Source organism: Plenodomus lingam, assembly GCF_022343315.1.
Source record: "Plenodomus lingam strain CAN1 chromosome Unknown contig_17, whole genome shotgun sequence".
Taxonomy (NCBI): domain Eukaryota; kingdom Fungi; phylum Ascomycota; class Dothideomycetes; order Pleosporales; family Leptosphaeriaceae; genus Plenodomus; species Plenodomus lingam.
The window spans coordinates 1,340,185-1,363,837 of NW_027093934.1; the positions used below are offsets into that span (position 1 = coordinate 1,340,185).

Genomic DNA, 23,653 nt, shown 5'->3' on the forward strand with positions numbered 1-23,653 from the left:
TACTATTATAATCATCAAACAGTATTGCCATCTATTGCCATTATTACTATTGCTAGTACCACGTTTGCAAACATTACACTAAGATTGCGTTGGTGCTAGATTGGAATAGATGTGGGCCTGGACTCGGACTTTAGGGCAATATACTTGTCCATCTACTATCTGCCATCTACACCACAGTGATACAGTCGCGGTGAACCCCTAACCCCCAACCCCAAGTTAACCCAGCCCCAATGCCCTCACAAGAACGGATTTCTCACCCCTGAACCTAGCTTGACCAAAACAAGTATCAACAGCTGACCTGAATGACCAAACAAAGCATCAACTATTAATCCTCAACCATTTTCATATTCCTATATTCCCATATTCCCATTTCCAATATTCATAACCATATTCATAAAGTCATAGTCTCATATCCTCATATCTCATATCTCATAATTTAGTATTTTGCACACAAAACACCACCAGACCAACACCAAGACCAGCAACAGACACAATCTCCACTGTATCAAACAGCTCACACCTCCTTCTCAACTTTTCCAAATTGAAAAAAAGAAAAAGGTTAACAAAGTAGCCGCCCAACCGCTCAAAGTGTGTTACAAGACTGGGTATCGTGTCCCTTGTCTCTCGTGCTTACTACCACTACTACACTACTACCAAAACAACGGAACAGCAACAGGTTGCAATGCGAGATAATCACACCACACTCACTACCGATTTACCTTTTCCCAGGCCCTGGTTGGATAGAAGCATCTCCCGCAGCCGCGTTTCCGCTTTTGTCAAGTCGTGATGGCCGTTCTCGCTTAGATCCGAGGGCCGAGGCCACGGGAGCCATGAGGATATAGTGGAGAGAGTTCTGGAGCGCCTCCCTGAGGCTGGTAGACTCATGGCAGACGGACCTCGTCGATGCGTCGAGTTTCTCGGTGGTACTGCTGTGCGAGGCCTGCTTTCGTCGGCGGCACTGGGCGCTGATGTTGTGTCGAGACTGAGCTGCTTGGATGGTGTGGGTGATGTGACGAGCGTGATGGCTGGTTGTGAGGATGACGAGGCAGAGGCGTTGACTGCCCACGCAGGGCCTTGCTTGGCATGTGCTCCTGCCCGCGAGGAACCACCGGCCTGAACGTCTCGGAAAGTGTCGCCGTCAAGCGCCTTTCTCTTTCCACTGCTACCGCTGATGACGCTCTTGAGACTGCCATACGCAGACTGGCTCCTCTTCTTACCGCTGTGAGTTTTGCTCTCTTGCGCCAACCTCTCGCTCGAGCTACTGGCTTCGGGTACAGCCATGAGCGTGTTGTCTGCCGCAGTCCAGCCCTGACTGACTCTGTTCAGGCGACCTCGCCCCACAAGAGCACCTGTGCTGGCCGCCCAACCTGGTCCTGTACTTGTGATCTCGCCTTGCGGAGGGAGGTGTGCATCATACTCGTCAGCCATGCTCAATCTACTGCGTGCACATATCTCGGCAATGGCATCAATGGCATCCCTAATCTCTGGATCGACGGCTCGCAAAATGGCTGAAAAAGAGAAGTCGTCAGTTGAGGGCAATTGCTCACTCCTGCCTGCCAGACCAGCTGACAGGGCAGAGACGTTGGCTTGGCCATTCATGGCAAAAGAGCGGGGGGTATTGAAGCCAGAGCCTGGACGGGAGGTGTGACGCGAGCCAGAGTAGGTGCGGACTACGACGGGCTGGCTCGTCACTGTCGTCTTGCTCGAGGTTGACTTGGCTGACTTGCTTTGGGAGGGTGAGGCGTGGAAGGCAGGTGCATTGAGGGCACGGAGGGCGGCCGACTGAGTGGGTGGCAGTGTGTTGGTCAGTGTCGTGGTCGTACTGGGGACTGAGCCTGTGCTTGCTGTTAGGTCAGAGGGCCCGCCTTGTGCCTCGAATGAAGGCGCGTGGGTGAAGACGGCAGGCACCGTGTCGTCGGACAGGACGGGCTGAGCCTTGGGTGCGGCCGTGGTGTTGTCTCCCCAGAGGGTGGGAAAGCCGGCCAGAGGCAGGGATTGGCGATTGATTGAGGTTGTGATTGTGGCCGTGGTTGTGGTCGTTGCTGGCGTCAGTGTCGTCCGAGGGTGTTCATTGGGTCTCGCACCACTTGAGGCCTGCCCGTCTATGTGGTGGTTGTGATAGTTGTATTGTTGTTGTTGTTGGTGGTGGTGGTGGTGGTGGTGGTCTTGGTCTGGGAGAGGGGCAGAAGACGGCGAGGGCCGGTCGCTAGGACCACCAGTTGGATGCGTGGCAGAGTCAGGCATTGTGGATATTTTGTTTTACTACCTGGAAAATTACGGGCGCTGCAGGTTGGTGCATGGCCGCTATCCGATGCAGTCTGAGTTGTTGGACGGCCGCTGCCGTGATCGCGAGAAAGATGCGCTGGCGAAAGGCCGAACAGGGCTTGGCGCTGCCCCCTTGTCCCACCCCAACCTTAACACTTACCATTGACCAATCGGCACACGGCCACTCCCCTTCTCACTTATCCTCGTACCCTCCTCTCCTCTCACGTCCTTGGTCTTTGATTGTGACAGCTGCATAGACTGCATTTCCATTGTCACACGAATTGCGTGTACAACCAACAAAGTTAACAAAGTTGAGGGAAAAGCAAAAGCCACCACCGCCTTGACATGGTCAAAACAGCATCCCATCTTCTGCAACTTGAAACCTCGTCGCCCGGCTATTCTCATGCACAGCAGCCTGCTCACATTCTTGGACAAGTTCGCTGTGTAGCCACCCAACCAGCCCATCTGGTAATTCATCCAGTATTTGCATCTCCGCTTTCCCATTGAGCATAAGCATGGACTGCAATGCCCCTCTCCACTCCTGCTCTGGGCCATCATCAGCGCACAAGTCCCACTCCAGCATCCTCATCGCTTTGCCGCGATCTCGCCATGTCAACTTCATGACACCCTGCAGTCGTGGTATCGCACCTGTACCCGTGTCACTCTCGCCAACCGGAGTTCGGCTGATCTGGTGTGCCTTGACTCCAAGCCAGCGGATATTGGGCAAGCTCAATCCAGGTCTATCATTCGTCGTGACGTCTTCGTGAGCAAGCCGGTATGACCCATACTTGTACGTGGACATGATGGCAATTCCATCAGGATCCAGGTCCATCAATGCATACATGGGGATGCGAGGGTTATCACCGGCCAAGTTACGAAGAAATCTTCTCGAGGCTATATCAGGATACCCTTTTGCCTGTCACGAATGAGTCCATGTCCAGAAAAGAGAGGCACTTTCTTACCGTTAGTACTACACCAAATGCTTTCAGCGTCTCCCATTGTGGGGAGCTCAGCAGAGCTCGAAACGTTGCCTGAGAGTCGGTGTGAGTAAGGTACAGTCAGTAGAGTCATGGACATGCCTCCTTCTCAATGATCAAGATCCAGCGAATCCTGCTCAGCTTCAGTGTGTCGTTGTCTTCGATGGTCGGGACCAGAATACCCTGACGACTCAGTAAGCAGCTGAACTTAGAACGTGCATCACTGTGCCTACCTCCGTCTCATGTATAGCGTGTACTTCAAGACCGGAGGCTCGCACGATCGTGAAGTTTCCAGCGACCAAGCCTTTTGCTGCAGCAGTCTGGTCAAATCAGTGATGGACACGCTTTCTTGAAGGACAATGAGTCGTACAACGTTCAGTTGGGATCTCGTGATACCAAATGTACATGCCAGGTCATCGACGTACCGGTCTACCACGGCTTGCTTGAGGAACAGATCCGGATGATGGTAATATATGTCACTAGAAAAATTCAGTCACATCAGTAAACATTCGTAAAAGCCACGGCTGCGAGTCGGTATTACCGCTTGGTCATGACCGTGTTCTTGACAAGACCGCCATGGATGATGTCCAGTATGCGTAGGAGCACAGCTGACGGAGATCAGCAGCCATGGAGCTAACTTTTAAAAGACTCACTGAAGTTCCATGCCTCTTGTGCACCTGTTCCAGGAAAGCTGATATTTCGTTCCTTTGGGTCAGGAAGCAGAGGCTTTCCTTCTTCGAGTTTACCTTGTCGCCGAGATAGACCTGCTCGTGATCTCAGGGTGATGGTCATTGGACGGTCCTCTTCAAGGAGACTATCTATGCATCTTTCCAGCATGGCTTCGATGCAAGCAATGACGTAGAATCTGTTGCATATTTTAGTTACATGCAGGAACAACATAAATATATTTCTATGCTTCACCTGTCGCGCAAAGGTGGTGGATGGTCTGAGCCACTGGTAGCAGTGCCGTTAACAACAGTGTTTGAGCTGCAAGGCTCTTGTTCGCTCGTGACTTGTGTGGGCAATCGTGCATCTTGTACATCCCACAACGTAGGCTCGTCATCGAGATCAGCAAAGAGAATGTCACATTCGGATCCATCGCTGTAACTGCCATCGATATACTCCTGCGAGCTCAGGCCCTCAAACAGTATGTCGTCGAAGAGACCACCCATTTTACCAACAGCGATCTTGGCGAAACGAAAACGGAGAATCATACAAGAGGGTGAGCCGACAGAAGGTAGACAAAGAGAAGAAATCAGAACACGTGTAAGAGTACGAAAGTAAAGGCGGGGCAGAAGAACTAATGCTTAGAAGGAGAAGGGGCGATCTTAAGACTGTGAGGGCAACTGCAGACTTCATCGCGGTTGCTCAATACCGTCGGCCCCAGTCACGTGGAAAGACGTTCATATGTATACCTAGTTGACTGGTGTAAACAGCGTATGCTTGCCGGCCACCGCGCCCACATACCGACACTCGAAACCGATATCCTGAACGCAAATGCATCATCAATGGCCTTGCATGTATTGAAAAGAGATAAAGTTTACTCGGCACTCTTTGGCGATGAAAACAAGAGTTGACGGGCTGTTGAGCCGAGTTGCGTCAAAGGCAATTCTGGCTGAGAAATTCACGTCATTGTAACCCCGAGCTAATATCTGCTATAACCCGTATCATTCGACGCCTTGAACCGTGAACAGGAAAGGATGTCAACATTATTAGATTGATGCGGATGGTTTCTGGTTTCAAAGATCCGTGGACAACACCTGTCGGGATGGCACGTGCGGACTACGCCTTTCCTAGCTAGGAAATCAGCATATGGTTCTGGAAATAGTGCGCGCATTCGCGTTTCCAGATACGCGTCGCGACTTCCCCACACGCGTCTCCTCCACCGTCTGCTTCTACCACCAACAAACACGCAATCATCCCGCTCCTACGCAATTCCGCTATTGCAAAGTGGGTGCCTGCCCCCTCCTGATCCAGTTTTCAGTTTCGACAGACGATTTGATTGAGTTTGCATCTCCAAAGCACAATCATGGAAAACCCAGCACAAGCTGCGCCAATCGCTCAGAAGCGTCCCCTGGAAGAAGATGTCGAACCCTCTACACCTGTCAAGGCGATTAGATCAGAAACATCCACACCGTTATCTGTTCTTTCAGTCCAGACACCCTCGCCTCCAAAAACCAGCGGTCCCACCTTGACAGCCCCCGCTAGTACCAATACACTGCAGACTCCCACTCAGTCAGCCAAAAGACGCAGGCTCACATCGCAAGAGAAGGAGGAACAGCGTCTGGAAAAGGAGGCCAAGGCCAAGGCACGGGACGAGAAGAAGGCACAGAAGGAAGCCGAAGACAAGTTGAAGGCGGAGAAAAAAGCCCAGAAAGAGGCCGAGGACAAACTGCGGGCTGAACAGAAGGCACAAAAGGAAGAAGAGAGACGAAAGAAAGCCCAAGAGCGAGATGAGAAACGGAGGCAGAAAGAAGAGGAGGCGCAGCAAAAGGAAGAGGAGAGACTTAGGAAAGAACGAGTAAGCCTGCTGGGATCGAAACACACTTGTGCGATTGCTAACACAATGTCAGTCTCAAATGAAGCTGAACGCCTTCTTCGCAAAGCCAAAAGATTCTGGAAGCAGTGGAAGACAGGCAGCGGTAGCCTCCACCCATGAACCCCTCGCACAATCAGTATCATTATTACCAGACCGAACCGGAGCGGTTACTAACTCGCTCCCCCCATCTCCACAGAAGAGTAGCATCAAAAATGCGCAGTCAGACTACGATCGATATTTCCTCCCGTTCAATTTACCTGCGCATACCATACTGGCTTCCAAGAACAGTTTACTAGACAATCCTGCCAAGTTAGAAGCTGCTCGGAGTCGGCTTGACAATTTGATTGCAAATGGAGCTACCTCCAATGACTCCATCACATGGCAGACTTTGCGTTGCTTATTTCCATCACGACATCGCCGAGGGTTCAAGACTGCGACAGTAACGGAGATCATTGACTGTGTCAACGCCTCGTCTGATTGTCCCATTAACTTGACCGCTGACGTGACTACAAGTACGCGACAGCCCCTAGACATGCTCAAGGACATTCCAATGAAATACATTCACTTCTCAGAAGATGTCCGCCCTCCATATTATGGCACATATACCAAAAACTACGGGGATGCAGAAGCGCGTCGGCTGGCACGTAATCCCATCGCCCGTGTTCGCAAAGATACACAGTATGACTACGACTCTGAAGCCGAGTGGGAGGAGCCAGAAGAAGGTGAAGATCTCGATTCGGACGGAGAAGATGATGGCGACGAAGATATCGAGGACGATATGGATGGCTTTTTGGATGATGATGAAGATGCTCAACTGAAGCGACGACTCATCAGTGGCGATCTTGTTCCTGTCAGCACTGGCCTATGCTGGGAGGATTCAGACCATGTCTCGAAGCTGAACGATGGATCAGGAGCCATCTGTACCGACTTCAAAGACTTCACCATGGGATACCTGTTCGATCAAGAGGTTGTCTCAATTGATCCCTTCTCTGATTCATACTGGTCACCTGAGCCTTCTCAGCTCACATCAGCCGCAACGACAACGAACAAGGGACCGACTGGTGATGGACCCATGAATCCCCCTCGGGCGCCTCTGGCACAGCGCACCATGAACGGCCTCCTCAACACCTTGAATACTCCTTCGGTACCACAAGCGGGCAGTTCAGCCAAGCCGGCGAAAGCAAAGCGCATGGTACCTTCTGAACAGCTCCCAGCGTTCAAGGCGGAAGTGGATGGCAAGGACCTGACCAAACTCGGTATGATCGAAGCACTCAAGAAGGCGTTTCCCAAACTCCCGAAAGACGCGATTAGTAACACTTTGAGTGTTGTCGCTGCACGAGTTGGTCCCACCGAGAAAGAGAAGCGATGGGTGCTGATCAATACTTGAGCATGATCACTTGGATCCCATTTCTCTGTTTAACCCTCGACTCTCGGGGACACTTGCTGTCGTGCCAGTCGTTGGCGGTTTCTTTCTATATCCTTGTAACCGATTTTTGGCTCGAGCATATAGATTTCTTGCAGTGCACGCAGAGCCTGCGACAGCATTTCACGCATGTTTTATTTGATTTATCCGAACGTCATTATTGAGCGTCTTCTTAGCGTCAGGCGTTGGAAGGAGTAAAGTACTGTTAGCAGAGATCACAAAGTTTATATCATGAAGGTCAGTCGTCAACGTCGCGGCATGCTCGCAGGGCGTTGTGTCTGTGGACCAATTGCATAGGATGACGCATACTTTTGTACCAATTTTGAACACCACGCAATACTACCGGTACTGTGACTCAGATTACATGCTGTGAACCAAGAATGTGGGGAGCTAACACCATTATGAGATTGTCCGCAGTCCGGATCATGTCATGGTAAGTTGTACGGTCTGCGCCTCCGGTTCACAGTCTCATCAGCAAGCAAACCGGAGTCATACAGTCAGCTGGAAGAAATGACCCCCCAACCTATGCCGCACGCCAGCCGGGTCGTGCCAAGCAGCGCTGCAGCGGAGACATGATGTTCAAAAGCCGAGGAAAATCTGGACGTGGAGCAGGATAGGAATGGGGCCGCTTGAGACATTACTACAAGGCGAGAACCTAGAGCTTACTTACATACCTGGCGGGTTTGCAACATGCAGCGCATGTATTGTGTGAGCATTCACTGGTGACTGCTGTTGACGCTCAAGAATAGCCACCCCGGATTGTACCTATCGGAAGATCCACGTTAAGGCAGGGCCTGAGTCCCCGGGCGCTTGTACGGTAGGTGTTTCGGCGAAGCTGTCGAGCCAATCAAGCCCGTCTTGTAAACGCCCGGATATCTCGAGTGTACTCGAGTGTACGACGCTTTCTCCAAACATGCCGCCAATCGCGTGCAATGATCAATCCCATGCCAGCATGGCTTACCCTCGGCGCTGGAACATCTTTTGTCCCGGAGCATCCCTTCCTTTCGAAGCGCCCAAGTCCACCATTCCCTGGTTCCGGTACTCCCGCATCACCATCAGCAGGCGCTCTCGAGCTGCAATTTCTATCCCTCGCGGCTCTAGGCTGGCGCTCTGGTCGGCATATCTATCTGCGCCATGGCGTGGCTACTACCGTATGGCTAATCCCGCCTTTTAAGAATAGAAATTCCGGGTCTGACTGGCCAATCCTATGCAAACTCCTCTTAGGGTCTAGAGGTACAGATCAGTGAGACCTACAAAGACACCGGGTCGCCTCCGCTATGTCTTCACTTTGAGACGTTTCGTGATTCTTGTTCGGGTTTGCAGGCCGATAGTGTACTCGTAGACACTTAATTAACCCATAGTTTGCCATAGTCGACATTGCGGGCAATCATCGATCATGCCGCCACTCAGTCTCTTTTTTTCTGCCACTGTGCTGTTTATTCAGTTGACGGTTGCCTTCAACTGCTCAGAGGACAAATGGGTCTACGTCGACATTCACAAACGTGCCGTTCATGATTCGCCTGTTTTTCAGTACGGATCCTTCATTGGACTAGCCACACCGGCACAGAACCAGAGTCTATGGCCGTCATTATCGCAGAATCACACGTCGCTTGCAGCCCAGGACTACTGTAAGAATAGTACACTGAGGAATTGCGATAGGTCCACAGGGGGTTTTTTCAACAGCCAGGACTCCAAATCGTAAGTGGACTCGCTCAGCTGGAGAGATTTTCAAGCGCTTACAGGCGTATAGCTTCGTAGAAGACAACGACTTCAGGTCATTAGATCAAGAAGGCAATGTGCCAATTTCGGGCTTCTTCGGCCAAGAAACACTTCGACTGTACACACACTATTTCGAAAATGATCCCGCCTTTCAGACCCCGGTAGAGAATCATACCGTCATGGTGGCAGACGAGGGATCCATAACACCTGGCCGAGTTGGTATAGGATCTTCGTCAACCTTACTCCGAGACCTCGCTGTCAAAGGGGTTATTCCTGGGAAGACGTACTCGCTTTACATTGGACAAGGCTTCGACCGCGCTGGAGGTGCTGTGAATGGGAGCAATGTTTTCGGTGGATACGATGCTGGACGATTCAAAGGCGAGCCACGCAAGTACCCAATGAATCTCGCCAATGTGAACCCAATGAGCGTTCGTATCAAGGACATTGTCATTACCGGTTCAAAAGACAACGCAAACGTATCGCTGTTCGATCATACCACCTTCACGGACATGGACTCACGACCGGAAAATTTTGAAGCCCAGATTACAACAGAACAGTTCCCACTATCCCTTCCTTACCAGATCACCAAGAACCTCATAGATCGTCTAGGTGCTGAGCCAGATAACTCTTGGGGTGACAACTCACTGAAGCTAAAAAATGCCTTCAATGGCACACTTTCCATTGTACTCGAAGATGGCTTCACCGTCACCTTTCCTCCAGAAGTCCTTATGAACGCATCGAACATCACACCAATTCAGTCACGCGACGAACAGTCTACAGCTCCTTATTATCTGGGCTCAGCGTTCCTTGGCCAAGTCTACCTCATGGCCGACTTTGAGACGAACAACTTTTTTCTCGCGCCAGCCGTTCAGAAAAACAACGTGGTCATGCCGCAAACATTTTGTCCCAAGTCCACACCAGCTGAATACGTTCGCCCACGGCAGTCGCCGTGGGAGCGACAAGGCTTGGTTGGTGCTGTCCTCGGGGGTGTGATTGGTGGCATGGCCATGGTAGCCGCAATGTACTGTATGTGGATTACGTGGATGAGGAAAAAAGACCAGCGGAAGTTGAGGAGAGAGTTGAAGAGGAATCAGCTGCAAAAGATGGAGCAATTCGATGTTGAAGAAACGCCCGTCTTTGACCCACCGCCAAAGACTGTCAACGCGGCGAAAGCAATATTCTGGAGAAGAAACAAACCCGGGCTTTAGCATGGTTGTCGTTGCATTTTATGGCGTTCTTTTTCTTATACCCGGAGACGGCAACGTAACCACTCCAGTTCATGATGAATGTTAGGTATTCTCAGCGATGCAATGTTCATGAGTCTATGCACAGGCCGGCCCATATTTTTCAGCTTTCTCATAACTAACATGCATATATTGTGTTGACTTTCCGTAGAGCGAGAGGCCGGCTTAGGTAAGCTCTGTCCCTGACGTGTCAATTTCGCGTTCATCGGACCCTCCCTCCGGATGCAGTCACCAACACATCAGTCTCTCACGAAGAGTACGCAATGCTGTGCGACTCAAAATCGTGTTTCTCACTATTTCAAGAGCATCAGAATCGATTCGAGCAGTTTCACGGACCGAGAATCCAAATGCGCCCTGGATGACGCGACTCTACCGTAGAGTCTGCAACACCTGTAGGTAGCGCTCGCTGGATACAGAGTGCGATGATGCACAAACTTACAAATCGAGATGCGGTTTAGACTGACGCTGAGACATTGAGATCCACGGTGTTGTTAGAACCCAATATCTAGTGCTCGCGTCTCATGATGCTTTGAATGTGGGTGGTCGCTGACCTCCCTCGATTGCCCTGTCGCACTGACGCAGAAGGCGACTTTGTCTACTCAAGAGATGCAATGTGATTCTGGTGAGCCATTGCCATAGCAAGACTCATCACTATGAATTTGAAGACGATGATTAAGCTGTGGCTTTATTTGTAGGTCGGACAATAGCCCCACAGCCTCACTGTGATGACCTAGGAAGGAAGAGCTAGGAACAGCACGCATCGTCCTGATCACCTGCAGCTTTGTCACAATATTTCAGTCACATTGTCCAATGCAATGTATTTGAAGCGGCTGTGTTCCCTGTTTGTCCTGTCTTGCTACAAATGATTCGATGAATCACATTCCTTTCTCAAGCCCCCTTAGGTTTGTTGTTGTGTTCTTCATATTTTCTGCAACATTCCTCTCGGCTTGCCTTGACAACCCCAACTAATCGCTTCAATACACGAGAATGTATGTTTACACGCGATGTCCCCCTGCGTGTATGCTACTGTTGAAGATTTCGCCGCGAATATCGCCGCGCCGTTCATTACTTTGCGTGAGGAAAGAGCTGGAGAAGAGGAGGATATAATACAGCGACGACAATCTCGAGGTCATCGCGACTTGCATTGGATGAATAGAACTAATTCCTAGATAACGCTCTTTTGTCAGCTGCGGACCATCATACAGCAAACAAACGCCATCGCGAGTTCGCAATCCACCGTGGATGTACAACTTCCACAGACATGTTACCTTCAAGTAAGCGCGCTGCGGGCGCTGCGCCATTGAGCACCACCGCGATCGCTGCTATCATCACTGGCATCGGTGTTGTCATGCTGTGTCTACTCAGCGCCCTGGTTTTCCTGCTGGTACGCGCAGTCCGCGCCCATAAACGACTCATCGCGGATCTGGACGAACGAGGCGTCTCAATTGCACAGGCACAGAGAGAGGTGGCAGGAGACTTGGTCATGAGGCCACGCGCGGTACTAAGGCGGAATACTGTTCTACCGTTCAACAAGACATCGGGATGGGGAACGCTGCCTTCCACGGAAACCTTTCAGTCTTCAGATTCAGGGGGAGTTCCGGAACACTACGTACCGCCCATGCCCACCAATGCGATGAAACGGTCTAGTCATCTTTCCTGGCCCTTTTCTACACGTCGTATGAGTGGTCAGTCTATGCAAATGAAGAAAATGAAGGTCTCGAGACTGTCAACGGTCATGGAGAGCCCGAAGTCGTCGCCACTACTGCTGAACACGGCCCATATGAATGCCAGTGGGCAGTCAATTGCAATGTCGAGCGAGTACGCGAATTCCTCATGCCAGTCGTTACTACAACATCATCCCGCATTTCGCCATCAACATCAGGCTCTAGGCCCCCCAGGAGCAGCCACACGCGGTCCCATTGACGCCAAAAAACGGTTGCATAGGGCCCAGTCTGTTGTCGAGGTATCGACCAACCAAATGGCTAGACCATATCTGAAAGCGAGATCTGTCAGTCTTTGCAGTCAAACATCGGGGGTAGTGCCTGACGTGATTCTGCCACCACTACCACTGGAGGTGTCGCGTCTAAAGAACATGACCAAGGATTACAGTCAGCTACACCGTGCTCCTTCAAAGTTATCTGTTTCTAGCTTCGGATCTGCAGACAGTACCATCCTTGGCCCACGCAATAGCCCAGCTGCTCCTCCACCTGCCAAATTTCGAGGACAGAAGATCACGAAGCCAAATACCAAGGGCTCGGCATTTGCGGGCGGCAAAAACATTAGGGACACACTAGATCTGCGTACAAAGGTCTTGGGTGGGCGGTACCCAAATGAAGCGAACACGACGGCCAGAGCCCCTTCAGTAGAGAGGCAACGAGGGCAAGCGGATCACAGGAGCACACTTATGGAGGAATTGAACATCCAATTACCGGGTGCTGCAGGGCCTGGGAGACCTAAAAGCATCAACAATACGCGGCAAGGTTCCACCGACTCTCCTCAAACGCGAAATTCTTCCAACCCAAAGCGCAGGTCTAAGACGCTGGTCTCATCTGCTGGCTCGCCTGAGCGACAGGATCAGAATCAGAACCCTAACAGTTCGAGAATGGTAACTGGGATGAGATCGCCGAAGCGTCAGCATTCTCAGACCTCTTCTCGAAGCAGCGGCGGAAATCCCTTCCAATGGGACCCTACCCCAATCTTGCCAGCTTGTGCTAAGCCGTCGAACTTGAAGGGAAGCCCAAGTGCTCGTAAGGGACATGGGAGGAAGAATAGCGTACGCATCTCTCTCGTCCCTACCATCCACGGACCTCCTAGCAGGGTATTTAGTCAGGCGTGGCAGAACAGTCCCCAGGATGGTTCCACAGGAGGCGGCGCTGCAGATGGATCCGATGGTCTGGGACTTGATCCGGATGCCAAACGTGCTCTTCCAACCCCACCCACATCTTCCACATTCTCCCCAGATCTTAAGTTTACAGCAACATCAATCAAGGCGACCTTGACGACTACCTCCCCAACATTGCCGCTTGTGGGATATGATCAATCGTTCGTTGTTTTTCCAGCGGACCAAATTCTGCCTCCACTATCAGAAACTGAGCAAAAGCGGTTGAGCAATGGCTCCATCTTTAGCCTTTCACGGTTCCCAACTACACCTTCTATCATCGAGCCGGTTGATTATGATGCGTCATTCCGATATAGCTCGATAATCTATAACAACCATGATTTTAGTGGCAACTGGATGCCAGATACACCGCTTCTACAGCAGTATCCGTTTGGCGTTCAGACGCCTGAACGCAATCGATCTCCGTCGTCGCCTAACAGCATAATCAATATCGATGAGTACGACCCTGAGCAACCAAACTGCATATACCAAACACCGCCTAATCTTAATGCCAATTCTCGTACATATCAATCAGCTTTTGCTCCCATCCCCGAAGAGTCGTCGATATGCTCCAACAAGACTGGAGGTGTTGAGCCACCACGAAACGAGGATTCACCCCCGGTCTCTCCCAAGACTATGTCACCGCCGAGATTCAACTTTCAGAATCGGTCGGCGTATGATGTACCGGTACATGCTACGTGTATTCCCGAAGAGCATTCGGAGACGATCGATCCTTCGATTATAACCAAGGATGCGTTCGGCGAGTACTCCGCCATGGACGACAGCATTTTTGGAACTCATGCAGTCAACAAGCGCATTAGCATTGCGATACCGGCAACGTCTCAATCAGCGCAGTCATTGCTTGAACCCCTTATCGAAGCTGCTTTCCCAAGCAATGAGTCGCCAACCATCGGGCATGACTGCTCTGAACTATCACTGTCTTGCTACTCATCCCGTTCGCCTTCGCCATCACCCGGAGTTTCACCAATAGAGCTTCCCAGCCCCGTCTATCCCTGTTCACCCCGTCCAGCACACGCAGAACTTCCCAAAAGCCAACCACAGGGTCTATCTATAAACTTCGCCGACGTACCCAAACTATACCCTTCACCCCGCGGACCGCGCCACTCTCCACCACGTCCCCTACGCACCTCAATTGTCCAGCTACGACGCATGAATTCTGATGCCCTCGAAGCAAAAGACACCAAAGCTGGAAGAGGCGAACGTCGCTATCTCCGCCTCGGCCGTGAGGACAGCGTGCACATCCCCGGTGATGAATCCTGGCTCGACGAACTAGACGACTCATCGGCCGTTGAGCTCGATGAAGCGGAAGGCCGCCGTCTCGTCGGCGATTTACTAGAGGAAGAGGACAATGAACAGGAATGGGATGAAGGCTGTACCGTCCTCGATCTTGACGCAACGACAATGACGACAATGGGAGAAGACCACACACTCGACTCTGTCACCACCATCAAGCCAGACCTCTCCGCCACCGCAGACACAACCTCTGGCGCCTCACCATCCTCCCCCTCTGCCCATTCAAGCAGCATATGGGAAGACGGAGAAGCCTTCTGGGCATCATCCACCCCCCCTCCTCCCTCCCAATCCAAGTCCCAGTCCCAGTCCCACCCACAAACCTACCACCCCAAAACATCCTCTCCCCTTCTCCCTACCCCCCCAAAACCCGCTCCAAACCCCAACCCCAAATCCCCGCGCCACAACCGCAAACGCCACTTCGAAGTCGCAAAAGACGACATCCCTAACCAACGCGGCCTCATCCACCACGACCTCAACGCCCCGGACTCCTCAACCGACAACGAAGGAAACCCAAGTCCCCACTCCACACGCAAGAAGAAACGCAACACTGCACGACGCAACGGCATCGTCGGCGGAACCGGAACCACACAGCAAGCCGCCACCGCCGCCACCGCCAGACAAGGAGCAAGACCAACCCCAAACCCAACCTCACCAGGAGCAGCACCACTAGGAGCAAGAGCGCCAGCCCACGGAGCCGGCAGATACAGAAAACGCACCGTCCTCGGCATCGGAACTGCAAATGCAAATAGCACTCCCAGCACTCCCAACAGCAGTGCACCATCGAGTCCCACACGCGCCCCTGATACACCTACTCGCACACCCACGTCCCCTACGCGCAGCTCTGCGCGCGGCAATGCTCATGCGGCGGGTGTGCGGATTCAGATTACGAGTCCGGGGGGACATGTTATGCTCGCTGGGGGGAATGGGGTGGGGACGCCGGGGAGCTTGTACGATAGTGATGGGTTTTTGAGATTTTAGGGTGTGTGTGTGTGAGAGACGAGGTGGTTATGGCTGTGGGTGTGGGTGGATCTTCGTGAATTGGTGTGGGTGGTGGTGGTGGTGGTGGGGTGGGATGGAGAAGAGAGAGGTCTTGGGGTTTGCGGTTGGTGTATGTAGTGTACGGTGTAGAGGATTGCATAGTAGAGTATAGAATAGCATAGCATAGCATATGGTGGATATTATTAGTGTGTAATGAGTAATAAGCACGATGTAAAACACAATAATGTATCAATCACCGTGAGTGTAATTCCAACTTTATTTAGTGTTTAAAATTTCCCTTCACATAGTGGTATATCTCATCTCCAACCCACCCCGACTCAATCTACCTATACAATTATCCTCCTCAAAACCACCCTACCTACTCTTATCCTTCTTCCCCTCCACTCTCCCTTTCTTCCTCGCAGCATCTGCCCTGCCATCTTTCCCCCCCTCGGGCAATATCTCATGGACCTTCATATCCAGACCGACCCAAAACTTCCTACCTCTCCACTCGACCGTAACACCGCCCCAAAACGCAATGACCCAGACAGGAAGCGCAGCCACCTCTCTGCACAGCCAGGCGAAGAAGAATTCCAAGAAGCTTCTCCTGGCGCCGTCGAGTAGGCTGGGATCCTTTGGCGTCTTGTCGCCCAGCGGGGGCTGCGAAACTTCAGTGCGGTGGTACGTGGAGGATGAGCGCTGGGGTAGGATGAAATCCGGGGTGTCTGCGTCTAGCTCGACCGTCTTTGCAGAGTGCAGGAGGAGGTATAAGATGTAATCGACCAGACACCACATGGCCATATGGACTAACCAGATGGCAATGAAGGAAGTCCACGTCGGACTGATGCCTAGACTTGCAAAGTAAGGCAGGGTAGTCATGGCGTACGCGCCGTACAATCCACAGAGGATACTTTCCGTGCCCGGTTCGACGAATGTGGCCAATGTGACTGTAAACTTGCGCACACGCAGCCATCGGATGCGGCGGTCAAGATAGGCCATGACAGGTGTGTGGCTAATGGGTTGAAAGCAAAAGTCGCCAAAGAGCATGGCGTGCTTTCCCCAATTTTCCTTCTTTTCACCCTTTGCGGGCTTGTAACTGGGTTCCTCAAATGCTTGGGGCTGTTTCCATAGTGCATCGCCGATCAGGTGATCTTCGCAGATATTGTCGGAGAAAAAATCGATGCCCGGTGCGCGTTCCGGGTTCGAAGAAGTGATGTAGTTGAGCTGCGATCGCCTGAACATGTTGCTTTTTCCAATGATGCAGGGTGCTACAGCGACTGTGTTGATGGCTAAGTAGAATTTGGCATGTGCGGATGACAAGAAAGCTTCATCCAGACGGCCTCCACCCCGCTGTAGGAGTTTCTGGATGGTGCTGCTGGAATTCTGGCGTGCCTCTGCGTGTGCACTGGGAGCCTTGGCCGCAGATGCACCGCTTTCTTCTGGTCGACCTCCTAGCAGCTCTGTGCGGTCTTCGAGTGAGAGATCCTGTGAGTCCAAGTCTATGGCAACAGGTGTTTGGTGCACAAACTTATATTTTGTCGTGCCCTTCCCGTTTTTGTCTTCGCTGAAGCCACAGAGCAAGTCCACCAGCCTACCACAAACACCCTTGCCGACCCAGACATTGCAATCCAATATCCACACAATATCGCCTACTGCCTCTCGATACGCGCGACTCATATTCCGAATTTTGGGGTTGGGCCCCAGCGCATTGTGGTCCTTGAGCAGCAGTGGATCCTCCTCTTCAACCAATATCTCAACATTGGCGCCAGGGAAATCTTTGCACAGTCGCTCGAGAATAGGAAACGCAGGATCAGACCGTGCGGGTACACAGAAGACAGTGTTGATCTTGCCTCTGGGATAGGTCTGGCGGAGACTGGCGGAGAGGCACTCATACAGGCGGGGATCGAGACCCTTGACAGGGCGTATGACGGTGACGTGAGGAACTTGCTCTGCAGCCAGCTGGGTAATGCATATTGCCGGCTGTGGCCTTCTCCAGTAGTAGCGGAATCTGGAGCGACTCAATCAGCTGACTAGACTGCGATAGGGACAGAGCTGGCGGACTTACAGTTGTGTGAAGCCAATGGCGCAGACACACCAGACTACGACAAACCACACGAAGCAGCCAGTAGCAATAATGGTACGCAGCATGGAGACATTATCAGTCCCAGCTGCGGAGGTGGACGCACCAAGCATGCGCCGAAGTTGCTGGACTGTAAAGGGAGTGAATGTGTGAAGTGATGCTCGACGAATCTGACGAGTCGGAGGTTGCGGAGTTCGGCAACCTTGGAAGATGGGAAAGCACGTCTGCCAAGGCACAACACCACTGGAGTCCGCAGCGCAATGTTGAACACTTGACACGAAACTCTAAAAGCCCAGGAGAGAGCTTAGGTACGGTGTTTATTGTAGGCCGTGTGATTGCGAGATTAGACTGCCACTGTCACTAGCTCGTGCCTCTGATACGACCGAAGTCAGCGCCTTGAACATGTTTTGCTGACATCAATTCGCCGAATCAATCATGTTGAGCTTCATTCGTGCTTAACATACTACCGGTACATGTTTAAATGAGGTATAGGTGCTCGTATAACGCGCAATAGGCGCCCTCGTCAATTGCATGAGGGGACCAAGTCTTCCATTCACATCATATCTAGAAACACTTGATTCCATACACTCAACCATCTCCAGCCACCCGTCCCGCACACATCTTGAAGCCCTCAGTGATGCACCGCACATCCCTTGAATATCTCCCGTACACACTCTCAACACGCGCACCAAACATATTCACTCCGCTGTCCACGCTCCCCAGTGTATCGCAGCATGCAAAGCCTCCCTTGGCAGCCTGTTCGCTGTGCAATCTTACATGCAAATAGTTCTTCACGCCGTTCTCGTGCATATTAACGCGGATGAGGCTACCGACGTTGCAAAACCGAATGTTGTTCTCCCAATAGCAATTTTGCCCCTCATTTTGGACGGTAGCCTGTAGTGTACGCGCGATGATTGCAATGAGGATGTTGCGGGTCAGAGCGTCTTTGTACGATGCGCCTTCGACAGTCAAACTGGCCAAAGCTGTTGTGATGTTAGTGATCTGTGACGTTAGGGGACTTCACTTTGGGTTCGCTCACTGGACTTTACTTGGTTGCGACCCGCTAGGTAAGCGGTTCCAAAAGAGGCATATTGCACTCCTTTCGAAGCACTGCATTGGCCATTGTCATTGTCGTTGCAGATTGAGCGAAGAGCTGATTCAACCGTGTGGTAAAGCGCTGACCCCCAAACATCTCCCACATTCACTGGCTCTTCCCCAATCCAGACTTCCACGATTGCAGTGCCTTGATATGTAGCAGATGGATCGTAGGAATTCGTCAGTCGTGTATTGTCGAAGGCGGCCGCAAGCTTGTCAGAGGGAAGACCTGAACTAACATTGAATATCGATGTAGCGTAGAGGTATGGCGTCAAATGAAGGATGAACCGGATGAGGCCATTCATATTGGCGGTTGTATTCGTAAAGGCTGGTTGTTGCAATTGTTGCGCGTTCAGGTACCGGCCGCGTGACGAAGTGAGAGTGACCGGTGATTGAGATCGTCGATAGCAATGACGAGCCGAAAGCAGCAATCGGACTGTTGACGAATGTCCAGAACTTGTTTGTTTCTGTAAATTGTATAAAACTCTATCGAAGCACAATGCCCTTGTGTGTCCACGCGATGAATCCTCGGGATTCTGCTTCTTCGCCTGGTGACACACGTCATTCAGGAGCGACAGCAGCACAGACAGACTGAGCGGTACAAGTGATACTTGACCTCTGTGCGACAAGTGGGACGTGTTCAAGTGGCTGCCATGATCAACAAGACACAAGATAGCCTTGAGTTCATACCAAACGCTGCCCTTCATACCCCCCGATAGGAGCCCCGCAACCACAACACCTCCAACGCTCTGATTACCTACTCGAAATCACAACCAATCATGACAGCATAGACCAGTACCGTTTGCAGTTCCTCACCTTCGATTTTTCTTGCATTTCGTCTAATTCGCTTTCACATTTAACCTCACCATCAAAAGGAGAGCGTTTGGCTGTACAGTGAAAGCCACTGAGGCATCCTCGGAAGATAAGGCATATGACATGGTAAACGAAGGTATAGAAAATATGGTTAAAATCGCTGATGCAGTGCTAGTGTGGAAGAATCAGAGAACGATTAAGACACTGAGGCAGTGTCGCTAGGACAGCGTAAGAGGGTTGAAGGGCGCAAGAGCAAAGGAGATAATTAAATAGAGACTAGAACTTGGCTTTGTGCTGGTCTTGGTATTGTGAATTGCCGCTCTCTATAGTATGATACAGGTTTGGCAGTAAGAGATAGCCAGATGCGATGGACATCAAGGTCATGTCTCGGTGGAGAAGGAGAAGCCCAATGGGGCCAAAATCTTCTCCTGGACGATCTTGTTGGCGACTTGACCACCACGCTCGAGAGCAATGGCACCAACGATGGCATACAAGGATGTTATAAGGACTGCTTCCATACCTGAATCTTGAAGTTTATCCGCCTAGTGCTGTTAGCTGTGACGCCGGTTTACATGTGATGGCATGACTTGCCCTCTTGGGTTTCCAGCGCGTGACCTTGTCCAGGCCATATCGTTCTGCTAATTGCGATAAGCGCTTCTGGCTCAACACGACACTCTCAGCTTCATCCGTTAGGCCTTGCAGTCCGTTGAGCGCGGGATGGAGGTATGGTTTCCGACCGAATTCGTCTGGCATGGGGATGTCATTGCTGTCCCTTGGCCATTGAGTTTCTTGTGGTGATTTGATGAGAGCCTGGGCTGTTTGCAGCTCTACTATCCTCCGTCCTGTGGCACACGGTTAGCCATGGTCCCAGGTGTTTGCCATGCCCACAACCAGCGTACCAAGATATGCCAACCGGTCATTGAACCCCCGCCTTCCATGGTCGAAGCTCTTGTGTGTGACGGCCAGCCACTTGACCTCGTCATCCAGCACCTTGTCGCCCCCCGGTCCCAGCATGCGTGTATAGGCATCGTCGAGTCTCCTTGGGTCCTCATTGACTTGGAACACGCCCCCTCTGGCCTGTGGCCGTATTCGGAAGGGAGCAGTCATGCGAGCTGGTGTGTATTGCCATCTTGGACGGTTTTCGGCTTGTGTGTCGTATTCAGGTGCACTTGAGCAGGTGGAGGTGGACGAGAAGGGACATGTGGAGGCCGAAGTCCGCACCACGGCCGCCGTTCTCGTTGACGATTGAGCGGGGCGGAGAAGAGGTGACGATGCAGTCGAGAGCAACACACGAATTGGCCGTTTTGAGGCCATTGGGTAGTGCTGTAAATGGAGAGGCGAGGCTACCTAGATGGGGGCGATTATGGTGACGGACGGGTGAAGGTGTTAGGGGTGACGGCGAAGGCGAAGGTGAAGGTCTCGTGTGCGCAATTCATCTGCCAGTAGTCAAAGTTCCCATGGTCTCGAAAAGTTGCGGCGAAGAACTGGCGCTTGTCCTGAAGCGTACTAGTCTTCTCCAGACGCGCTCCACGCATCTCGAGGGATTGAGGGACTAACAACTACGCGTATGTCTGTCCGTCTCTTGTTTGTCCAACCTTTTCTGTTTTTGTTGTTGTTGTTGCTGTTGGAGGGCCATAATTAATGGCGAATAGCGGTAGCCCAGAGTCGCTCAGGGAGCTTCTGGCTGAGCAGTTGCCCAAAGACGTCCCATTCCGCTTCTACCACTATTCCACTCCTCCCTCCACCTCCTCCGCCCTCTTCTCGGCGCCACCCCATGGCAAGTCCGAGCGCACATATCGCGAATCGCATTTCCTCGCGGCTTCGATAACACCAAAAGATGGAAATGGCTCCGGCTCCGACTCAAAGACAGCCGAAGAACTTCTCATCCTCGCAATTGAGGTCTTGGTCTATACTACCCGCAACCTCACTACCATTTTCGTCTCCAAAGCCGACTCCACGGGCGCCTTGTCGGAATTACAGCTGCCGCGATCGCAATCTGGTTCCCCTCTAAAAGTCATTTGCGGGACGTTCGTGTCATGGCTAGCAAGAGAACGGCAAAGAGAGGGCAAGAAGCTAGTCATTTCGCTGTTTGCTCGCGCCCAAGATCAGTATCTGTTCCCTGCAAGCATCAAGAACAAGAGCAAGCATGTGCTGGATGACAGGGGCCTTGTGAAATGGTGGTGTAGGGTCCTGGACCCCATAGTCTGGCAATACAAGGCTGAAGGGGAGCAAAAACCATTTACGGACCGCCTTGCTGCGGGAGGTGGCCCTGAGGCACAAAGACGATCGCACGAGAATGAATGTACAGCAAAGGGCTACCTCGTCGTCCCAGGCTTTGAACTGTATGATACACTCCGCTACACACCTGCACCACCTGCAAATACACCTCGTAGATGGGCTGCCGCACATCCACTCCTACAGATCGCCCCTCATCCTGCCGCTCCGCCTCGATGTCTCATCCCCCACTTTCCAGACGATCCCAAGACACGTTTCTTAGATGAGCTGGATGAAGAGCTGCCAGATCGAGGCACGGATGCGATGCTCGTTGAAGGCGGCACACCATCACGAAGCAATGGGCAATGGAAGAGCGTCAAGACACTAGACCAATTTTGGGAGTTCATGGCATTTCGCCAAGAGTGCTCGTCAGGACGGATTGTAGGCTTCATTTGGGTCGTCATCAATCCGGCGAAGCCATCGATACCAGAAGAGGATGAAGAAGAGCCATCACAGCAATCCCTCTCTCACTCGTTCTCAAACATCGAATCGCAGGATGGTATCCCCAGTCCGAGGAAACGGAAGCCAAGGAGAATAAGAAGAGATGACAAAATCAAGTACGGTCCCATACCTCTCGTCCTTCCAAAGATCAAGACAAGTTCCTTAAATACCTCGACTGCGTTTCTCTCCTCTACTGCATCGGGTGGCAGATCACCCCCGTCCATGAGCCCCTACTACAAATGGCCCGCTTCCTCACGAGGCACCATTTGCTTCAGCCCGAAAACTTACGATCGCGCGCACGAAGTCTTGCTGCAGCAAAGCTTCGCCAACCGTACCGCCGTCGGACGCAGTACAAAAAAGTGGAAAGAGGAAATCGCAGTGCTAGGAGGCATTGAGGACTGGAGTTGGACGGTCATTGGCGAGAAGGAAACCACGGGATCTTCAAGTGCAAGTGAAATTGGTGTCACACCCACCATGGTCATGGGTGTAAAGAACAAGAGAAAGCCTCAGTCCTCTGTCGATTTGGGTTCAGTGTCTGCTCAGCCTTCGAAAGCCAATAGCCTCGGAGAAGGCCTAGTGAGAAAGAAGGCGAAAATCGAACCTGTTAATGTCGGCGAGACGAACACCATCAACACACTTTCCACAGGCCTCGTGCGGAAGAAGCCCAAGACTTGAACTCACTTGGCATCACATCTATTGCATTGCTGTTCAAACTACGAATGAAGATGCTGGAAGTCTATCAGGAGGTGTGCCTTGGTTCTTTTGCCTAGCTGACTCCCCTTCTGCGTTGACTCTGCTAACCCCCTCTCCGCAATGTTGGTGCTAGTGGGCTCCAGTCTCTCCCTAGAAATCCAGATCTATCTGATACAATATCAAGAGAGGTGGTCTGAGTTGAAAATTGATATGGGCACACCTTCGTCGAAATTGAGCCGCTCTCGTCATCTAGCGTAGCATAGCCTTCGACAAAGTCGTCCGATCAGCACCACCCAACTGTTATCCCAATTACGCGGAAAGAATCTATTTTAAGCGTATTGGGGTCTCAGCCTTGCCAATCCAATCTTCCGCGGAGCCTGTTAAATAGCTGCCCAGAGCCGCTAGAAAGCAAGGATATCCTAAAGCTCCTATTGCTGACTGTGACAGGCCGTTATTATAGTATGTGAGCGATCCTACACAGGTTTGATCTCGATCTGGCCAAATGCTGGCTTGATTATACACATCTACTGGTTGCGCGAGGCTGAAACAGCCACTTCAAGGTTGTTCGCATTGCGCAAATTGTGGAACGCCTTGCTCGTTGGGCTCTTCGGGGTTATTGAGCGCGCTGCAGACTTGGAATCCTTCTTGGCCCTCTAGCACACAGCTTTGATTCGCGTGGACCCCTCTCTAACTGCCAAGCTGCAGCTGATTGCTTTCATACTGGCACCGCTGACACTGCCTATCTCTCATGCTGCATCCTGCCGCTACTGTTATCGCTATTGTCAATGATTAGATCCGTCAGTATACCGCCACGTCTCTACTGGGGGCGAAATTCCATGATTCCCCGGGTAATTCCCCGGGGCCTGGGGCCCGGGGTTGAAGGAGCTCCCAGTGAAAGCTGCTGTACTGCATCTGTTTGA

The 23,653-nt window shown here is 51.8% G+C and overlaps 10 protein-coding genes across 10 annotated transcripts; 5 read left to right on the forward strand and 5 right to left on the reverse strand.

Moving 5' to 3' along the window:
* Positions 1–693: 693 nt before the first annotated feature.
* Positions 694–2,244, reverse strand: IAQ61_003478 (uncharacterized protein; the record flags this gene model as incomplete). The annotated part of the gene is made up of 1 exon (XM_066095981.1): positions 694–2,244. One exon carries the CDS (start codon positions 2,242–2,244, stop codon positions 694–696), a length of 1,551 nt encoding a protein of 516 aa, XP_065954226.1.
* Positions 2,245–2,500: 256 nt separating this feature from the next.
* Positions 2,501–4,941, reverse strand: IAQ61_003479 (uncharacterized protein). Its single transcript, XM_066095982.1, has 8 exons — positions 4,164–4,941; positions 3,896–4,107; positions 3,784–3,850; positions 3,613–3,721; positions 3,476–3,562; positions 3,345–3,425; positions 3,228–3,296; positions 2,501–3,181 (listed from the first exon to the last, which is right to left on the reverse strand). Exons 1-8 carry the CDS (start codon positions 4,454–4,456, stop codon positions 2,615–2,617), a joined length of 1,485 nt encoding a protein of 494 aa, XP_065954227.1. The 5' UTR covers positions 4,457–4,941; the 3' UTR covers positions 2,501–2,614.
* Positions 4,942–5,114: 173 nt separating this feature from the next.
* Positions 5,115–7,787, forward strand: IAQ61_003480 (uncharacterized protein). Its single transcript, XM_003845105.2, has 2 exons — positions 5,115–5,763; positions 5,816–7,787. The coding sequence occupies exons 1-2, from the start codon at positions 5,272–5,274 to the stop codon at positions 7,166–7,168; spliced, it is 1,845 nt and encodes a 614-aa protein (XP_003845153.1). The 5' UTR covers positions 5,115–5,271; the 3' UTR covers positions 7,169–7,787.
* A 349-nt stretch (positions 7,788–8,136) lies between these two features.
* On the forward strand, positions 8,137–8,554 carry IAQ61_003481 (uncharacterized protein; the record flags this gene model as incomplete). The annotated part of the gene is made up of 2 exons (XM_066095983.1): positions 8,137–8,355; positions 8,429–8,554. 2 exons carry the CDS (start codon positions 8,137–8,139, stop codon positions 8,552–8,554), a joined length of 345 nt encoding a protein of 114 aa, XP_065954228.1.
* Positions 8,555–8,600: 46 nt separating this feature from the next.
* On the forward strand, positions 8,601–10,131 carry IAQ61_003482 (uncharacterized protein; the record flags this gene model as incomplete). The annotated part of the gene is made up of 2 exons (XM_066095984.1): positions 8,601–8,902; positions 8,955–10,131. 2 exons carry the CDS (start codon positions 8,601–8,603, stop codon positions 10,129–10,131), a joined length of 1,479 nt encoding a protein of 492 aa, XP_065954229.1.
* Positions 10,132–11,428: 1,297 nt separating this feature from the next.
* IAQ61_003483 (uncharacterized protein) lies at positions 11,429–15,337 on the forward strand (the record flags this gene model as incomplete). The annotated part of the gene is made up of 1 exon (XM_066095985.1): positions 11,429–15,337. One exon carries the CDS (start codon positions 11,429–11,431, stop codon positions 15,335–15,337), a length of 3,909 nt encoding a protein of 1,302 aa, XP_065954230.1.
* Positions 15,338–15,712: 375 nt separating this feature from the next.
* On the reverse strand, positions 15,713–17,821 carry IAQ61_003484 (uncharacterized protein; the record flags this gene model as incomplete). Its single annotated transcript, XM_066095986.1, has 2 exons — positions 15,713–17,296; positions 17,798–17,821. The coding sequence occupies 2 exons, from the start codon at positions 17,819–17,821 to the stop codon at positions 15,713–15,715; spliced, it is 1,608 nt and encodes a 535-aa protein (XP_065954231.1).
* Positions 17,822–18,427: 606 nt separating this feature from the next.
* IAQ61_003485 (uncharacterized protein) lies at positions 18,428–18,817 on the reverse strand (the record flags this gene model as incomplete). Its single annotated transcript, XM_003845109.2, has 1 exon — positions 18,428–18,817. One exon carries the CDS (start codon positions 18,815–18,817, stop codon positions 18,428–18,430), a length of 390 nt encoding a protein of 129 aa, XP_003845157.2.
* An 888-nt stretch (positions 18,818–19,705) lies between these two features.
* Positions 19,706–20,884, reverse strand: IAQ61_003486 (uncharacterized protein; the record flags this gene model as incomplete). Its single annotated transcript, XM_066095987.1, has 5 exons — positions 19,706–19,867; positions 19,941–20,167; positions 20,225–20,493; positions 20,525–20,648; positions 20,701–20,884. Coding segments are annotated over 5 exons (966 nt in total), but the record flags the coding sequence as incomplete, so codon positions are not given.
* Positions 20,885–20,966: 82 nt separating this feature from the next.
* IAQ61_003487 (uncharacterized protein) lies at positions 20,967–22,715 on the forward strand (the record flags this gene model as incomplete). Its single annotated transcript, XM_003845111.1, has 1 exon — positions 20,967–22,715. The coding sequence occupies one exon, from the start codon at positions 20,967–20,969 to the stop codon at positions 22,713–22,715; it is 1,749 nt and encodes a 582-aa protein (XP_003845159.1).
* Positions 22,716–23,653: the final 938 nt, after the last annotated feature.